The sequence below is a fragment of the Protopterus annectens genome, chromosome 1.part2 (genome assembly GCF_019279795.1).
Source record: "Protopterus annectens isolate FY-2018-M chromosome 1.part2, PAN1.0, whole genome shotgun sequence".
Classification (NCBI taxonomy): domain Eukaryota; kingdom Metazoa; phylum Chordata; order Ceratodontiformes; family Protopteridae; genus Protopterus; species Protopterus annectens.
Window position 1 is genome coordinate 880,196,938 of NC_056727.1, and position 15,571 is coordinate 880,212,508.

At 44.2% G+C, this 15,571-nt stretch overlaps 1 protein-coding gene across 9 annotated transcripts in view; it reads right to left on the reverse strand.

The window, feature by feature from the left end:
- ZMYM4 (zinc finger MYM-type containing 4) overlaps positions 1-15,571 on the reverse strand; it is a 3,261,850-nt gene that overhangs the window by 2,465,402 nt on the left and 780,877 nt on the right. For all 9 annotated transcript variants that reach the window (XM_044059341.1, XM_044059348.1, XM_044059366.1 and 6 more), the window contains one exon: positions 13,526-13,587. In XM_044059341.1, the coding sequence (XP_043915276.1) occupies positions 13,526-13,587 (62 nt within the window). The remainder of the gene's footprint in view (positions 1-13,525; positions 13,588-15,571) is intronic.

The window sequence follows — 15,571 nt, forward strand, 5'->3', positions numbered from 1 at the left end:
AATGAATCAAATCCACATTGTAAAGTATGTTTGCCCACCTGTTCAGCTGCATGCAACAGATCCTGCATTTCCTTGAATTCAGACTGTTCAGTATGTGTGCTCATTTTTTGTTTTAATTGAGACATTAGGAATTGCTGATATTTCAGCATGTGAAACTGACAATTTAATGCTTTCATAGCCAGAGTTGCGGAGGTGTATATTTTCTTTCCCCATCTATCTAGGGATCTGGAATCCCTTTCAGAGGGCACAGGATTTTTAGCCATAGAAGCTTTAGCCCCCTTGGGACCCTGGGAAATTGTTTCTGGGTCGGCCACAGGGCTTTTATAAAGGAATTTGTGTGAGTCAGGTAACTCTGTAGTATCTGTCTGGTTTGGCTGGAGCAGGAGGAAGAGAGTCTGGATTTAGAATAGACTCCAAGTAAACATCATCCACAATATCTAAAACTGGAGGGATAGCAAATGGTCTGTGCTGGGGTAGTAAAAGGAACTCTCGGAGCATTTTCTTAGAATCAGAGTAGTCCTGGCCTTCCCAGTGGAAATGTTCCCTCATGGTATGCAAAATTTCCATAAAGGAGTAGTCTTCAGGGAGAGATGCTGAGGGAATAAAGTCTTCAGCATCAGAGTCTTCATAAGGAGGAATAGAGTAATCCTATTCCTCAGAAGAATCTGAGGAAATTGAAACCTGGTCAGAGGAAGCATAATCCTCCTCTTGTCTTGGTCTTTTATCTGGAGGGGATGGGTCAGCCTAGTACACTCCGCTTGAGAATCCGCAGCCGTCTGGGGTTCCAATTCTGCGGTCATCAGGGGCTGCGTAGGCACCTCACTGAAAACCGGAGAACCGACGACAGGCCCAGCAGAGGCCTCGGAGTCTGGCTTGTTCCTAGGCTGCCTGTCCTTATCCTTGCGTTTTTTATGCATGCCGGTCGTCGGCTGCTCCGAATGCATGACATAATTAAATTTCCTACCAAAGTAATGTCGAGCGAAGTCAAAACGGCGTTTGATAGTTGGTTTATTAAACCTAGCACAAAACCGACAACCTGTGACGTCGTGGTCTGGGCCTAGGCATGGAATACAATAAGAATGGAAGTCCTTATGAGATATTTGCTTCCCACAAGAAATGCAATTGTTAACTTTTTCTGACATCGGACTGAGGCAAGAAAAGGTTCCCCAACGGGGTACTTATCTTCACTGAAGACTTCGGACTGAAATTCTAATTGAAAATCTCAGGTGTCGGCCGACCGGCACTTACGAACTGCTTCTGCTTCGGGCACCGCACAGCAAGAAAGACTGAAGAAAATGGTGTTGGATGCCTCATATACCCCTGGCGCTCTGACGTCAGGGAAGAACCGACAGCAACCGACGCCAGACCAAGACTTTGGAACTCAGGCCGACTGCGGGACCTCCTGACGGCAGGATAACCCAAGTGTGATGACTGCAGCAGGGTAACACGATGAACATCTGATAGTGCGTGTAGCCTGCTTTGAAACGTAGGCATCTTCTGCAAGATTCCCTGATTGGGATGTGCAGGTATGCTTCTTTTAAATCTAGTGTTGCCAACCAGGCATCTTTGCTAGCATAGGAAGTAATTGGTGAAGAGTCAGCATCTTGAATTTTGGAATCTCCAAAAAGGTGTGTAGAATAGACAGGTCCAGGATAGCACGCCATGAATAGTCTTTTCTGGGTACCAGGAAAAGTCTCGAGTAGAAACCTTGTCCCTTTTCTTCTTCTGGTAGCAGCTGAATAGCCCCCATGCTTAAGAGAGAAAGTACTTGTTTTTGGGCCTCTGCCCACTGATTTGGGGGTAGGTCCGGCCACCCACTTAGTGTTGGCAACGTGTGGAAGTGAAATCTGTATCCCTGGGACACTATATTTAAAACCCATTTGTCCTGGGTAATGAGTTCCCAATTCTTTGCATGAAGAACAATCCCCCCCCCCCCCAAAAAAAAGGGGCAGTCAGTTGATAAGTGCTTGGAAATTTTAAAAGGAAGTCATTGAGTCAGTTTACCATAGGGGGGAGTCTTATTATTCCCAGAATTGGAAGTAGAGGCCCCCCACTACTTGGTTCTGTGTGTCCCCTGGGACTGAAACCTGGGGTTTTTGCTGTGTCTGGGTTTGGCTTGAGAAGACCTGGAAGGGGCTGGAAAGGACCAATTCTTGGAGGGCCAGTGCCTACTAAATCTAGGAGGCTGAAATTGTAAAAAATCTTTAACAGTTTGCACAGAATTAGCTTTATCTTCCATCTTTTTAAGAACTTCCTCAGCCTTGTTGCCAAACAGGCGGTCCTGATTTAAAGGAGCATCCAGCAATTTAGTTTTAACATGATAAGGCAAAGATTGCTCCTTAAGCCAAGTATGCCTTCTGAGCACAGACCCAGTAACAGCAGCCCTGCAAGAGGCCTCTAAAGAATCAAAACCACATTGCAAAGTATCTTTTCCAACTTGTTCAGCAGAATGCATTAAATCCTGTAATTCTTTATTTTCCACACAGTCAAGAATCAACATCATTTTCTGCTTAAGCAATCCAATAACATGTTTGTGATACTTTAACATATGAAACTGGCAGTTTAAAGCCCTAATGGCCAAGGTTGCAAAAGTGTAAACCTTCTTACCCCATCTATCCAGCGCCCTGGAGTCTCTATCAGAAGGGGTAGGATTTTTAGCAGTAGAAGCCTTAATGCCCTTGGGACCCTGTGAAATAGTCTCTGGATCTGCAATAGGATTTTTGAAAAGGAACTTGTGGGACTCGGGGACACTGTAGTATCGGTCAAGTTTTCTGGGAGCAGGAGGCAGGGAATCAGGGGCCAAACTAGATTCCAAAAAAGCATCAACAATGTCTAGTACAGGAGGAATAGCTAAAGGCCTATGCTGAGGTAGGAGAAGGAAATCCCTAAGCCTCTTTTTTGAATCAGAAAAATCTTGGCTTTCCCAGTGGAAATGCTCCCTTAAGAGTATGTAAGGTTTCCCCAAAAAAAAAAAATTTTCAGGGGGAGAAGCAGAGGGAATGGATTCCTCTGCATCAGAATCTTCATAAGTAGATAAGGGCAAATCCAGATCATCAGAAGAATCAGAAAAAACAGCATCCTGATCAGAAGATTCATATTCAACTTCAGTCCAAGGCCTCTTAGAAAGGGGGGTTGGCTACCCCTGATTAGAGTTATTAGATCTTCAGCCATTCTTATCATTTATTTTTTAGGCATAGAGGCCTGAGCATGTGGCCTGGGCGTCGTTTTTTTAGGCATGGATCGAGATTTAGGCCTAAGGCATTGGTTTAATATGCAAGTCCATAGGCCTGAATACACCCTAAGAAGCCGGTGCCTGCACAGCGGCTCTGGCCCCATCCAAGGTAGAGACATCCACGGGTTCCATAGTTGTAGAATCTCGCGGCATACCGGACTCCGAATGGGTCTAAGTAGAGGCCTGCAAATCAGAAGTAGTGGGTATCAGGGGCTGCGAAAGCGTCTCACTGAGTACCGGCGACTGGCTTAGGAGAAGCGTCGTCGGCAGTTTTTGACCACGGCGGCCTGTCTCTGTTTTTATCTTTGCGTTTTTTTTTTTTTTTTTTTTTTTTTTTTGGAATCCCGTTAGTCGGATGGCTAACTGACATTTCTGGATAATTAAACCGAGAACCGAAATATTTAGAGGCGAAAATATACCAATGACAGATAGTGCACTGATTAAATAAAGCATAAAACCGACAGCAAGGTACGTCGTGGTCAGGGCCTAGGCCAGGAATACAGTACAAATGAAAATCTTTATGAGGCATTTGCTTTCCACAAGTAATGCAATTATTAACTTTTACAGACATTGGTAAGGAGCAAGAAAAAGTTTCCCCAATGGGGTACTTAGCTTTAGTTGAAGACTTCGGTTCTGAAACTCAAAAATGAACATTTCAGGAGTCGGCCGATTGGCACTTGCGAACTGCTTCTGCTCCGGGCACCGCACGGCAACAAAGACTGATGTAATGGCATTGGCTGCATGTTTTATACCCCTGACGTCATGGAAGAAGGGACAGCAACCGGCGCAGGACCCAAGACTTTGTTAATCAGGCCAACTGAGGGCAACCTGCAAGCAGGTAACCCAAATGTAATGACTGCAATAGTGAAACATGAAGAACATCTGACAGTTCTTCAGGGGAAATTTGTCTCCCAAAGGTACAGCTTATGGCAGCATTTTAGGAGGAGATTTCATTAGCCACAAAAAATTCAAAACAACCCCAAGCAGTTAAACAAACACATTAATATAATAAAAAGAAGAGGCAAGTGCCAAAGCAAGAGACTTAATGGTCTTGAAGTGTAGCCTTGAAGTTCCTGAAGGACTCAAAACTGTTAACTTTTGCAGCAATGACAACACAAAAAGAAAAAACAGAAAATATTACCTTCCCTTTACAGATAAATTGATGGTTAACATCCTCAACACGAGTCAAAACTGTGAACCTAGTCTGGGTCAAGCACTCACCATTTGGCCACAATGCTGATTACCTGCCGGAGGCTACATTCTATTTATTAAGAACTGCAGCAAGGATCTTGCCACAATACTCCTGTCCTCCTATGGTTAAGTCCCATTTACTGTGAATACACTGCAGCAATGATACTTTTGATGAACCTTTCTCTCTACTACATTTGTAACAGAAAAGAGGGAACCAAAATGACTCAACACTGGGCTAAAAGCTTTTATTTTTTTAAATCTTCAAAGCCCTAACAATATTTCATAGATTTTACTATGGTATTTTCAAACAGTGGCAGGGACAGATTTAATTAAAATAGGAAAACAATTTAGATAACTTCTCAATAATATGGAAAACAGACAGACTAGATAAGAAGTGACTTGTCAACTACTTTAATAAACTCTTTCTAGAAACTCTCAACAGTCTAGCTTCAGTACGCTCCAAGCGAACTAAAACTAATCATGCCACTTGGCTAACAAAACGGACCAAAGTCTCCTTCTTAGAGACAAAGCATGGAAAATATGGATAAAAATAAAACTAAACAGAATGATCTCAATTACATGCAGCTTCATAATAAAACAAAAATAGTTAGTGATACAAGATAAAAACAAAGTACAGTTGTGTACACTTACCATAAATGTAGATGTTCGAGTGTATTCACTGTTGCAGTCATTACTTGTGGGTTATCCCTGTTGGGTAGCCCTCGGCCGGCCCGAATACCAGAGTAAAAGGGTTTCCCTCCTGCGTCGACTGTCTGTTGTCTGAAGCTGATGTCAGGTCATCAGGGCTATAAAATGAGGCAGCTGACACCACATCATCAGTTTTTCTTGCCTCCAAGAAAGAGAAAAAGGGGGATGGTGGGAGGTAAACAGGACTGCAACTGTAAATACTCGAACATCTACATTTATGGTAAGTGTACACAACTGTACTATGTTCTTCATGTTTCACTGTTGCAGTCATCACTTGTGAGAAGATTCCCAAAGCTGAGAAACAGAGAGGAGGGAAGGACGGGAAGGAGCAAAACTCCACAGTTGCACCATTTCAAGGGGATGCCAGCATGCCCGGCAGGACTGCAGATGCAACACCTGCCCTGGTTTTGGAGAAGGTAGTCAGCTGGTAGTGTGTGGTGAATGTGTAGATGGATGTCCAGGTAGCAGCTTCCAAAATATCTTTGGTTGGAACCCCTCTCAGGAAGGCAGTGGAAGTAGAGGCTGCCATAGCGGAATATGATCTGAAGGATTTGGGAGGACTGTTTCCATGAAAGGAATAGCAGAAATGGATGCAATGTGAGATCCATTTAGAAATGGTCTGTTTGGATATGGGTTTCCCCTCTGCCCCAGGAGTGGAACAGACCAGCTTTTCTGAATGACTTGGTCCTATCCAGGTAATATCTCAATTGCCTGTGCACATCCAGGGTATGCAAAATTCTTTCCACTTTATTACGGGGTTGGGAAAGAAGGTAGGGAGATGGATGGTCTGGTTGAGGGTAACAATCGAGGCCACCTTAGGCATAATGGAGGAGTTGGTCCTAAGAGACACCCTGACAGCATGGAAAATGATGATGGGCTCAGTGGCCATAAGGGCTTGAAGCTCAGAAACTCTCCAGATGAGGTGATGGCCAGCAAGAAGGCAGTTTTCCAAGAAAGGTATTTCAGGTCTGCTGAAGCAGCTGGCTCAAAAGGGGGCAAAGTCAATTTTTCTAGGACAAAGTTTAGATCCCACACTGGAGCAGGTGGCCTTCTAGTTGGTCTGATATAAGCCACTCCCCTAAGGAACTGCTTTAACAGGTGTTGAGAAAATATGGGCTGATCCGACTGGATACAGGCAGAGACAGCCGAGGTATGTTATATTGATAGAGGAGTATGACAATCCCTTTTCTAGGAGCTCTGCCAGGTAGTCCAGAACCAATACCAGACTGGCATGGGTGCTGTTAACACCGTTGCTCTGGCATCAAATAGTAAATCTTTTCCATTTGGTGGAGTAGGATTTTCTGGTGCTGGGTCTTCTAGCCTCCTTAATAATATTTAAAACCTCCCTGTTTAAGGCTGTAGTGTCATCTGCCTTTGGGGTATAAGCCATGTGGACAGCTTGAGTGTGGGGAGGTTTGGATGCAATACCATCCCCTTTGTCCTGAGTTAAGTTTGCTGCGAGAGGCAGATGCATGGGAGGCTCTTTGAGTGAGGAGCAAGGGGTACCAGTGCTGTCTGGACCAGTCTGGAATAATGGCAATAGCCTTTGGCCCTTCCTCCCTGATCTTGAGAAGTACCCTGGGAATCAGGGACAAGGGGTCCACCCTCCATGCTTCTGAATGGAACTCTCTGGAGCAGAACTTGGTTAAGTGGTGGTTCTCTGTGGTTGCAAAAAGATCTATGTCCGGGTTCCCCCAGTTTTTCCTGATGCTGAGAAAGGTACCACTGAGCAGCTGCCGCTCGTGGGGATCTAGGCTTCTGCTTAACTGTTCTGCCAGGGTGTTCTGTTTCCCTGGGATATACTGAGCTATCAGATGCAATCACAGATTTGAGGCTGACTGCCAGATTTGCATAGCTAAGCGACAGTGCCACCCCTGCTTGTTGATGTACCACATTTGTTGTGTTGCCAGTCTTGATTAAGAGCACTCCTGGCCTCAGATGATCCTTGAAAGCTAGGATTGCCCTGTGCACTGCCAGCATTTCTTTTAGGCTGATATGGAGGCCCTGAATCTCCTGTTTCCAAATGCCCTGAGTGCACATAGGTTCATAGGTTGGTACTAGGCTATCAGCCCTAGGGCCTATACAAGCCTAGCCATAACAATTCCCTGGCTATTTCTTCCCACATTATTTACTTTCCTGGACCCCTGTCTAGCAGGGTGACTGACGTGATCCCTGGGGTGAATTTCCTTTCTCCCATCCAATCCTCAAGGTTCCTCTTGAAGAGGTCCAAAGAGGCACTCTGCTTGACATGTATGGGCAATCTATTCCAGAGTCTGGGGAGTCTCTGGGTCAGGAACCTATCCCTCCAGCATGTTTTGTTTATTGTGATGACAAGGTTTAGATCCCTGGAGCATGTAGCTCTGAGGGATTGGGATTTCTTTAAGTGTAGCATGTCCAACAGCTCTGGGTTTGACATGGCCTTGTATGTTAAGCAGAGATCGCCTCTGAGTAGACGATATGCGACAGAGTACAGCTGGAGTTTTTTAAGGCGGTCAACGTACGGCATCTGCTTTAGGCCTGTGATTCTTTTAGTGAGGTATTTCTGAGGCCTTTCCAGTTGTTGCAGATGTCTTGAGATGTACATACCAAATGGGGCGTTGTATTCTATAATGGGTCTAATGAGGGATGAGTACAGTGGGACAATGACCTCCTTTTTTCTGGATGAAAAGCCCTTCGTGATGAGGTGTGCCACATAGAAGGATTTCCTGACTGATGTGGCGATGTGGTTATCGAAGGTGAGACCACTGTCCACCTGTGTCCCTAAGTCTTTTATCACACTTCCTGAGCCTGAGCACATACTTCCTCGGTGTGCCCCCCAGGTCATGTCTGAAGCATCTGAGGTGATGGTTCGGCCATGAGGAAGAGTGATAAAGGGTAGACCCTTGTTCAGGGTACATGCCTCTGCCCACCATAGGAGCCCCTTCTTTAAGCAAGGAATCAGGGGCAGCTGGTTTCCAGTGACTGAGTGTTGGCACCAAAGGTTCCTGAGGTAACATTGTAATTTCCCGATATGCAGTCTGGCTAGGGGTACCAACAGGAGGCAGGAGGCCATGTATCCAAGCGCCTGCAGGAATTTCCTTGCTGTGAGGTGGGTCCTGCAGGCCATCTGTGAAAAGTAACACGGGAGAAAGCTCTGCTTCTCAGGAGGAAGGGAGGCTGTTTGTGCTGATGTGTCCAGTAGAGCTCCCGGGAAGGTTAACTTTCTTGTGGGGTGAATTTGGGACTTCTCCAGGTTGATTGTGAATCCCAGGGAGGTTAGGAGAGCCTGAGCAAAAGTAAGGTCCTGCAGGAGTCTTTCCCTGGTGCCAGCCTGGATGAGGCAGTCGTCCAGGTAGGGATAAAGCTGTATGCCCTTCTGTCTACAAAAGGCAATGACAGGGACCAGGCACTTGGTAAATGCTCTGGGAGCAGTAGATAAACCAAAGGGCAGAGCAGAGAACTGAAAGTGTTCTGACCCTGCTCTGAAGCGCAGGAAACTCCTGCAGGACTTCCTTATGGGGATATGGAGGTAGGCATCCTTCAGATCTAGGGTCACAGCCAAGCATGTGGTATCAGCAATGACAAAAGCTTGTGTAGGGTCAGCATTTTGAATTTTGGGACCAGGAGGGACAGATTCAGAGTGGATAGGTCGAGAACAGGGTGTCAGGTGCCCTCCTTTCTGGGTACCACGAACAGTCTGGAATAAAACCCTTTTCTGGCCTGTTCCTTTGGTACAGGTTCCACGGCGACTTGGGCACAAAGCTTTTGGATCTGGCGGATTGCCTCTGCCCTCTGATTTGCTGGTACATTCGGGAAACCTGAATATCTGGGGTTTTCCATAGATCTGAGATGATGGTCTGCCAATTCTCTAGGAAGAGGGAAAGCCTTCCTCCTAGTCTCTCTGGGGGGATGGGGGGTGTAGGGGGGAAGAGTCATTGCGAGTCCTTGGAGAAGGGAGTGGGCTTAGAACTCCCTTGCCTAGGCACTGCAGTGGCCCATTGTCTGGATCTCTGTTGGCTTTGTAACTGGTGCCTAGAAGACCTGTCCCTGCACCCCTTCCTCTGGACAGGTTTTGTTTGGGAAGGAAAAAAAACAATGATTTGTGGGGAAGTTCCTACTGAACCTGGGAGGCTGTACCTGCAAAAAATCCTTCACAGTCTGCATAGACCTGGCCTTGTATTCCATTTTCTTAATAACCTCTCCTCAGCTTTAGGTCCAAACAGCTGGTCCTTGTCCAGAGGGGCATCTAATAACTTGGACTTTACCTGGTCAGGCAATGGTTGTTCCCTTAACCAAGCATGTCTTCTTATCACTGAGCCAGATACTGCAGCCCTGCTAGAAGCTTCCAAGGCATCAAACCCACAATGCAGGGAATGCTTGGCTACCTGGGAGCTAGAAAGTATAAGATCCGCTAGTTCCCTGGTTGTGCTGCTGTCTGGTAGGGTGGACATTTTTTGTTTTAATAATTCCAGCATATTTTGTTGGTATTTGAGCATATGGAAATGACAATTCAGAGCTCTAATGGCTAAGGTAGCTGAAGTGTAGACCTTCTTTCCTAGTCTGTCTAAGGCTCTACTCTCTATCAGTTGGGATGTTTTTTTTTTTTGAGGAGCTAGCCCTAGCCCTCTTAGGACCCTGAGTAATGACCTCTGGGTCAGCTGGATTTTTGAAAATATATTTCTGGGTGTCTTGCACCCTATAATATCTGTCTGGCTTTCTGGGGGCAGGTGGGAGAGAGTCAGGGGTGAGTGCAGATTCCAAGAAGACGTTCTCCACCACATCCAGGATTGGCGGAATGGCCAGAGGTTTGTGCTGTGGTAGGTCAAGGAACTCTCTCAGTTTCTTCTTTGACTGAGGGTAATCCTGTGCCTCCTAGTGAAAATGTTCCCTAAGGGAATTTAAAGCTTCCCCGAAAGAGAGGTCCTCAGGTGGGGAGGCAGAAGGAATGGGGGTCCTCAGCATCAGACTCCTCAATGCTACAAAAGGCTTCTCTTTAGTGTCAGACTCTTCTAGTTCAGACCATTCTGACTCCTAGTCAGAAACAGCCTCAGGGGAAGTGTCCCTCTTCCTTTTGGCTGGGGAGGCTTGGGGAGGCTGGCTTCCTCTTATCAGAGTGATTGAATCCTCTGGCATTCTGAGCAGCTGCTGCAACTGTGTGGCAGGCTGGGTGGAAGGAAGTCAGTGGCTGGGCCTCTGGGATGGGGTCTTTTTAGGGAAAGCCCTGGTCTTGGGCCTCGTGGATTTAATGGCCTTATGCAAAATTAGTTTAACCGGCGGCGTGGTCATTGGTCTCTACCTGGTGTCAGTCATTAGTACCGTCTCTAAGGAAGCTGGTGCCTGCAAAGCGGCTCCAGAGCCAACCGCAAGACTGAAGGCCAACATACCGTCAGGAGAAGATGGACCCGGAGGTGTACCGGACTCCAAATGGGTCTCGGTAGAGACCTGCAACAGTTCCTCTGCTGGTGTCAGGGGCTGTGAAGGTGCTGACTTCGGATCAGAATCGTCAGAGGGCCTAACTCTCTGAGGCCTATCCTTTTCCTATTCTTTCTTCTTTTTTGGAAATTCAAGAGCAGCATGACCAACCGACACCATTTTGCTGTGAGAAACACTCTCGCTGAAATATCTAGCTACAATTTCAGCCCTTCTCCTAATAGTCCTAGCATTAAACAGAGCACAGAACCAACATCTGGGATGTCGTGGTCTGGGCCTAGGCAGGTGATGCACAAGGTATGAAAGTCTCGATGTGGGATCTGTTTTCCACAATGGAGACAATTACTCTTTCTCTGAAAAGGTTCCCTAATGGGGTACTTAGCTTTAAACGGTTAGTCCCTCACTCTGGCAACAGCTGACCAATGCACTTGTAAACTGCTTCTGCTTCAGGCTCCACGGCAAGAAAGACTGATGTAATGGCATTGGCTGCCTCATTTTATAGCCCCGACGACCTGACGTCAGCTTCAGACAACAGCCACCCTTTACGCTGGTATTCAGGGCCAGCCGAGAGCTACCCAGCAGGGATAACCACCGAGGGCTACCCGGCAGGGATAACCCACAAGTGATGATTGCAACAGTGAAACACGAAGAACATCTTTTTTTTTTTTTTTTTTTTTTTTTTTTAAGCTATCCATCTCTTATAACAATCCAAAAATGTTCTGGAGATCTGCCTCCACCCTACTAAACCCTGCCACCACACAAAACCCCTTGCCAGCACAAGAAAAAACTCCACAACAAATCTCCCATGACTTTAATACCCATTTTATTTTCACCATTCAAAAGCTACTCAGGACCCATTTCCAGACCCAAACACTTTACATACCACCAACTACTCACTGGATAGTAACCAGCCTCACTCAATAGACAAAGCCATTAATATTCCCTCAGCCTAATAATTTACTCTTCAGTCTGTATCCAGCTCTCTGATTTTCATGCACCTAAATAAACTCAAACCTTGCTCACTTTCAGCAGATAATCTTTCTCCACAATTTCTGCAACTAGCAGCAAATGCAACTGCATATCCTATTATCATTCTTATAAATCGCTCTATCTCAGAATCTTATGTTCACCAGTTGTGGAAAAAATCCATTACACCACTGCACAAAGGTGGAAACTCTCAAGATCTATCGCCCTATCTCTATTCTGTCTCCACTGTCAAAGATCTTAGAAAAATGTGTTCACACAACTACTTAAATACCTCTCTGATAATGGTCTTCTCGTCCCCACTCAACATAGATTCCATCCAGCACACAGCACCATCACAGCCCTACTATTATTTACTGGTACTGTTAACAAGGCCACAGATGCTTACCACCCTACCTCAGTAATCATATTGGATTTATCTAAGGCCTTCAATACAGTATCACACACTAAGCTATTACTCCAACCATCAAAATTAGGATGCTCCCCTCAATCTCTTAAGTGGTTCACCTCCTACCTAAACAGTAGGGAACAATCAGTAAGATGGCATAATGCCCTATCTGATTATCAAGCAAACATAGAAGTCTCACAAGGATCCATTTTAGGGCCACTCCTCTTTAATATCTTCATCAATGACCTCCATAAAGCCCCCCACATACAAAATCTCATCCAATACACCGATGACTCCACCCTAATATCCACCTCCAACAATTTCTCTAACCTCCTTACAGTTACTCAGAAGGCTTTTACTTCAATTGAATCTTGGCTAAATAATGCACAACTCATGTTAAACGCCAAAATAACTAAACTTTTACTCTTCTCTACAAAATCACCAGATATAGACGTCAACATTTTCTCCAAAAAAAGGAACCAAAATTGAAATAGTGAAAACAGCTAAATTGTTAGGCATAACAATAGATGGCAGACTCACTTTTGAGCCACATATTCTCAGTGCAATAAAGAAAACACACTCTGTCGCCACAAACTTTACCTGGACAACCACACCAAAACAAAACTTGCCAGGATCTTACTCATCCCCCTCCCTTCTATATGGTAGTGCTATATTTACTAACCTTAACTCGACCATTAGGAATAAACTAAAATATTTTTATTATAAAATAGCCAAATTTGCCACAGGAAAACCTCACCGCTCATATCACTGCCATGCTACTGCACAATTGAACTGGCTAGAGTTTGCCCACCACCTCCACTATACCCAGCTAATCTTAGTCCACAAATTAATCTTTAGACCAAGTCACTGCCCAGCAATTAGCTCCATCCTACAAACATACAAACCTACATGGACACTACGATCCTCATGCAAACAACTGCTTACCATAACAAAACCAAACGAAAGAGCTGGACAATGTCTTTACTCCCACAGCATTGCCAAGCTTTGGAATGCCTTACCCCCCCCCCAATATAACTCAAACTGACTGCATAAAAACCTTTAAGTCAGCACTAAAATCATACTACCTAGACAATCCATCCTGCCACTGCCAAACAAACAGGCTACCTTGAAACAATTCAAGAAAAATTCCCTCTGCTGTGTTATAACCAGTTCTAAACATTAATTATTTTCTTTTAAACCTAGCTACTGAACTTCATGCTAAAACAAAACACTGATGGTAAGGATCCCTATCTTTTCTGTGGCCTAATTATATCAACTCTCGGCTAGATTGTATTGTACTGTATTGATTTGTACTGTATTACATTGTATATGTCTTTGCTTTTATACATATAATACTTGACTACTCTTGTTATACTCATTTTATTTGTAATATCCATGGAGCTCATCTCACCGGGCCTCCATTGAAAATGGGTTTTTGACCCAGTGGACTTTCCTGGTCAACAAATGTCAATAAATAAGTAACAAAAATGGGTGTCTACATTCACAGGCCCTGCTTTAAAAAATAGCATACATGGAATAACTTCCAACATGCAAGGAATTGCCAGTTAAGTACTATTTTTTTGTCATTTTAAAAGTCAACATTAATTACTCACATTTGACCGCGTGCCTGAAGACTGTGCTTCCAATGGCCTTTGCTCTTGCTCTTGTATGTGGTCTACAATTTAGATGTACAAAAAAGTTAGAAATCACACCATACTAAGGACGATCCATTTATTTATTCAAACACATATACAGAGATGTATTTACAGACATGTTAAGAAAATGTGCAGAATCATCTTAGAAAACATCACTGTGAAATTATAGTACGACAAGAATACTTTCAATGTCACAGAAAGGACTAACCTTGCTTTCTGAATATTCTTGCTCAAACTGCAGTTTCTTGATTAATACTCCCTTCCCACCTTACTACTAAAATCTAGGATGACTATTAGAATTTGTGATTCTTCAGTAACTTTCAACTCAATTAGCAGGTGTCCCAGAACACTGTCAAGAACTATGTCTGGCAGTTGGTGCAAAGGTTACGGCTATGAGCTGTAGTTCCTGTGACACAGGGTTTGATTCCCTCAATAGCCTTTTGTGCGACCTGGAGCAAGTTACTTAACCAGACTGTGCTTGGTGGTAAGTGGAAATTTGTGATGAGCTCATCAATGATCCCCTTGACTACAAGCTTAGTAACCACCTATTAACATATGACCTCACCTACTGCTAGGAGAGAGGCCTTTTTCTTCCCATCAGATTTGAAATATGGAGCAAAATGCCTTCATCTGTGACTGAAGGCACAGATGCTTCAACTTGCATTAAGTTGTACACATTATTTGTACAAAGCCAGGAGCATCTGCTTTCCAGCTACTACCCAATTCTTTCCTGAACTCCACAAAGTGGCTGTTTCATCCCTTAAAGTCATACTCCATCATCCCTACTGGGTAAATATGTTATTTTTTTCTTTCTTCAGAACAATTATATAATATCACGTCATTTCTACTTGTCTGATGTATAAGTAACCAAATACCTGCAATGGTAGTTGCAACTACTAGTACAGCTAAACACTATTGCGTTAGGTCAGTTTTTCACAGTTTCCACATCTCTGCTAGTTCTGCACACTGCTTACAAGGTTTTGTCCCCCCTCCCCCAACTCTGACTTGGGTTCCCACCTATCTTAAGAGGCTACTGGCCTGCCCATGCCCTGTACTCACCTGTCTTGAAGCCACTGGAGGTCCTAAAGGTTCAGCTTATGTCTTCAGGTAACTGCCCCTTTCCCTTTAAAAGGATGTATACTTGCAACTTGCTGCCTGAATGATTAAGAATGCTTCCAATGCTCACTGGTTTAAAGTGGTCTCTTGAAATCTATCTCACATTTTAGACTTAGTAAGTGCCTTTTTCCTTGAATAATTTACTCTTTCCTGTTTGCATGTTTTATTAACTGCACTGGTCCTTACATTTAGGCACCTAAATTATTTGTTCATTCTCACATTTGTAGGTGGCGAGCATCTAGGTACTTCAAGCTTAAAATGTTGATGAAACAAACAAAAAAAAAAGTTAAAAAGTGTTTACATGTAGATATATAAATATATATATACATATGTAGATGTGTGCGCACATAAATACATATACATACATATATTACACACAGCTTCAGAAATAAAACATTAAACTCATCTCAATGGAACCTTAAAAAAATCTCTCTCCACATGATGGTTTAGTCCATAGAGATCCATGGAATATAACAGAAGTAAAAAGAGTTATGTACTTATAATAACTTATCATCTGTGCTATCCAGTATTATTACTCCTCACATATGGGTCTAGGATCCTGCCCTCGGATCTGAGTTGGGCACTTTTCAGACAGATCCAGAGCTCAAACTCCTCCCCTTCCCATAATCACTTCCTACCTTCTAACCCTCAGATCGAGTTTGCTAAATTAGCTGAAACGCAGAAACAACATCTGAAACAGAAGGCAAAAAACTTCTCACCAGAGTCAACCCACTCAGCCTTATGAGGCCTACCAGAAGGAAGGGGGAAGGACGGCGGGCATGTGAGGAATGACACTGAATAGCACAGATGCCAAGTTATGGTAAGTACATAACTCTTTATCTGATGCTATCTGTGTCATTATTCCTTACAGGTGGGTCAGAGTCCCCA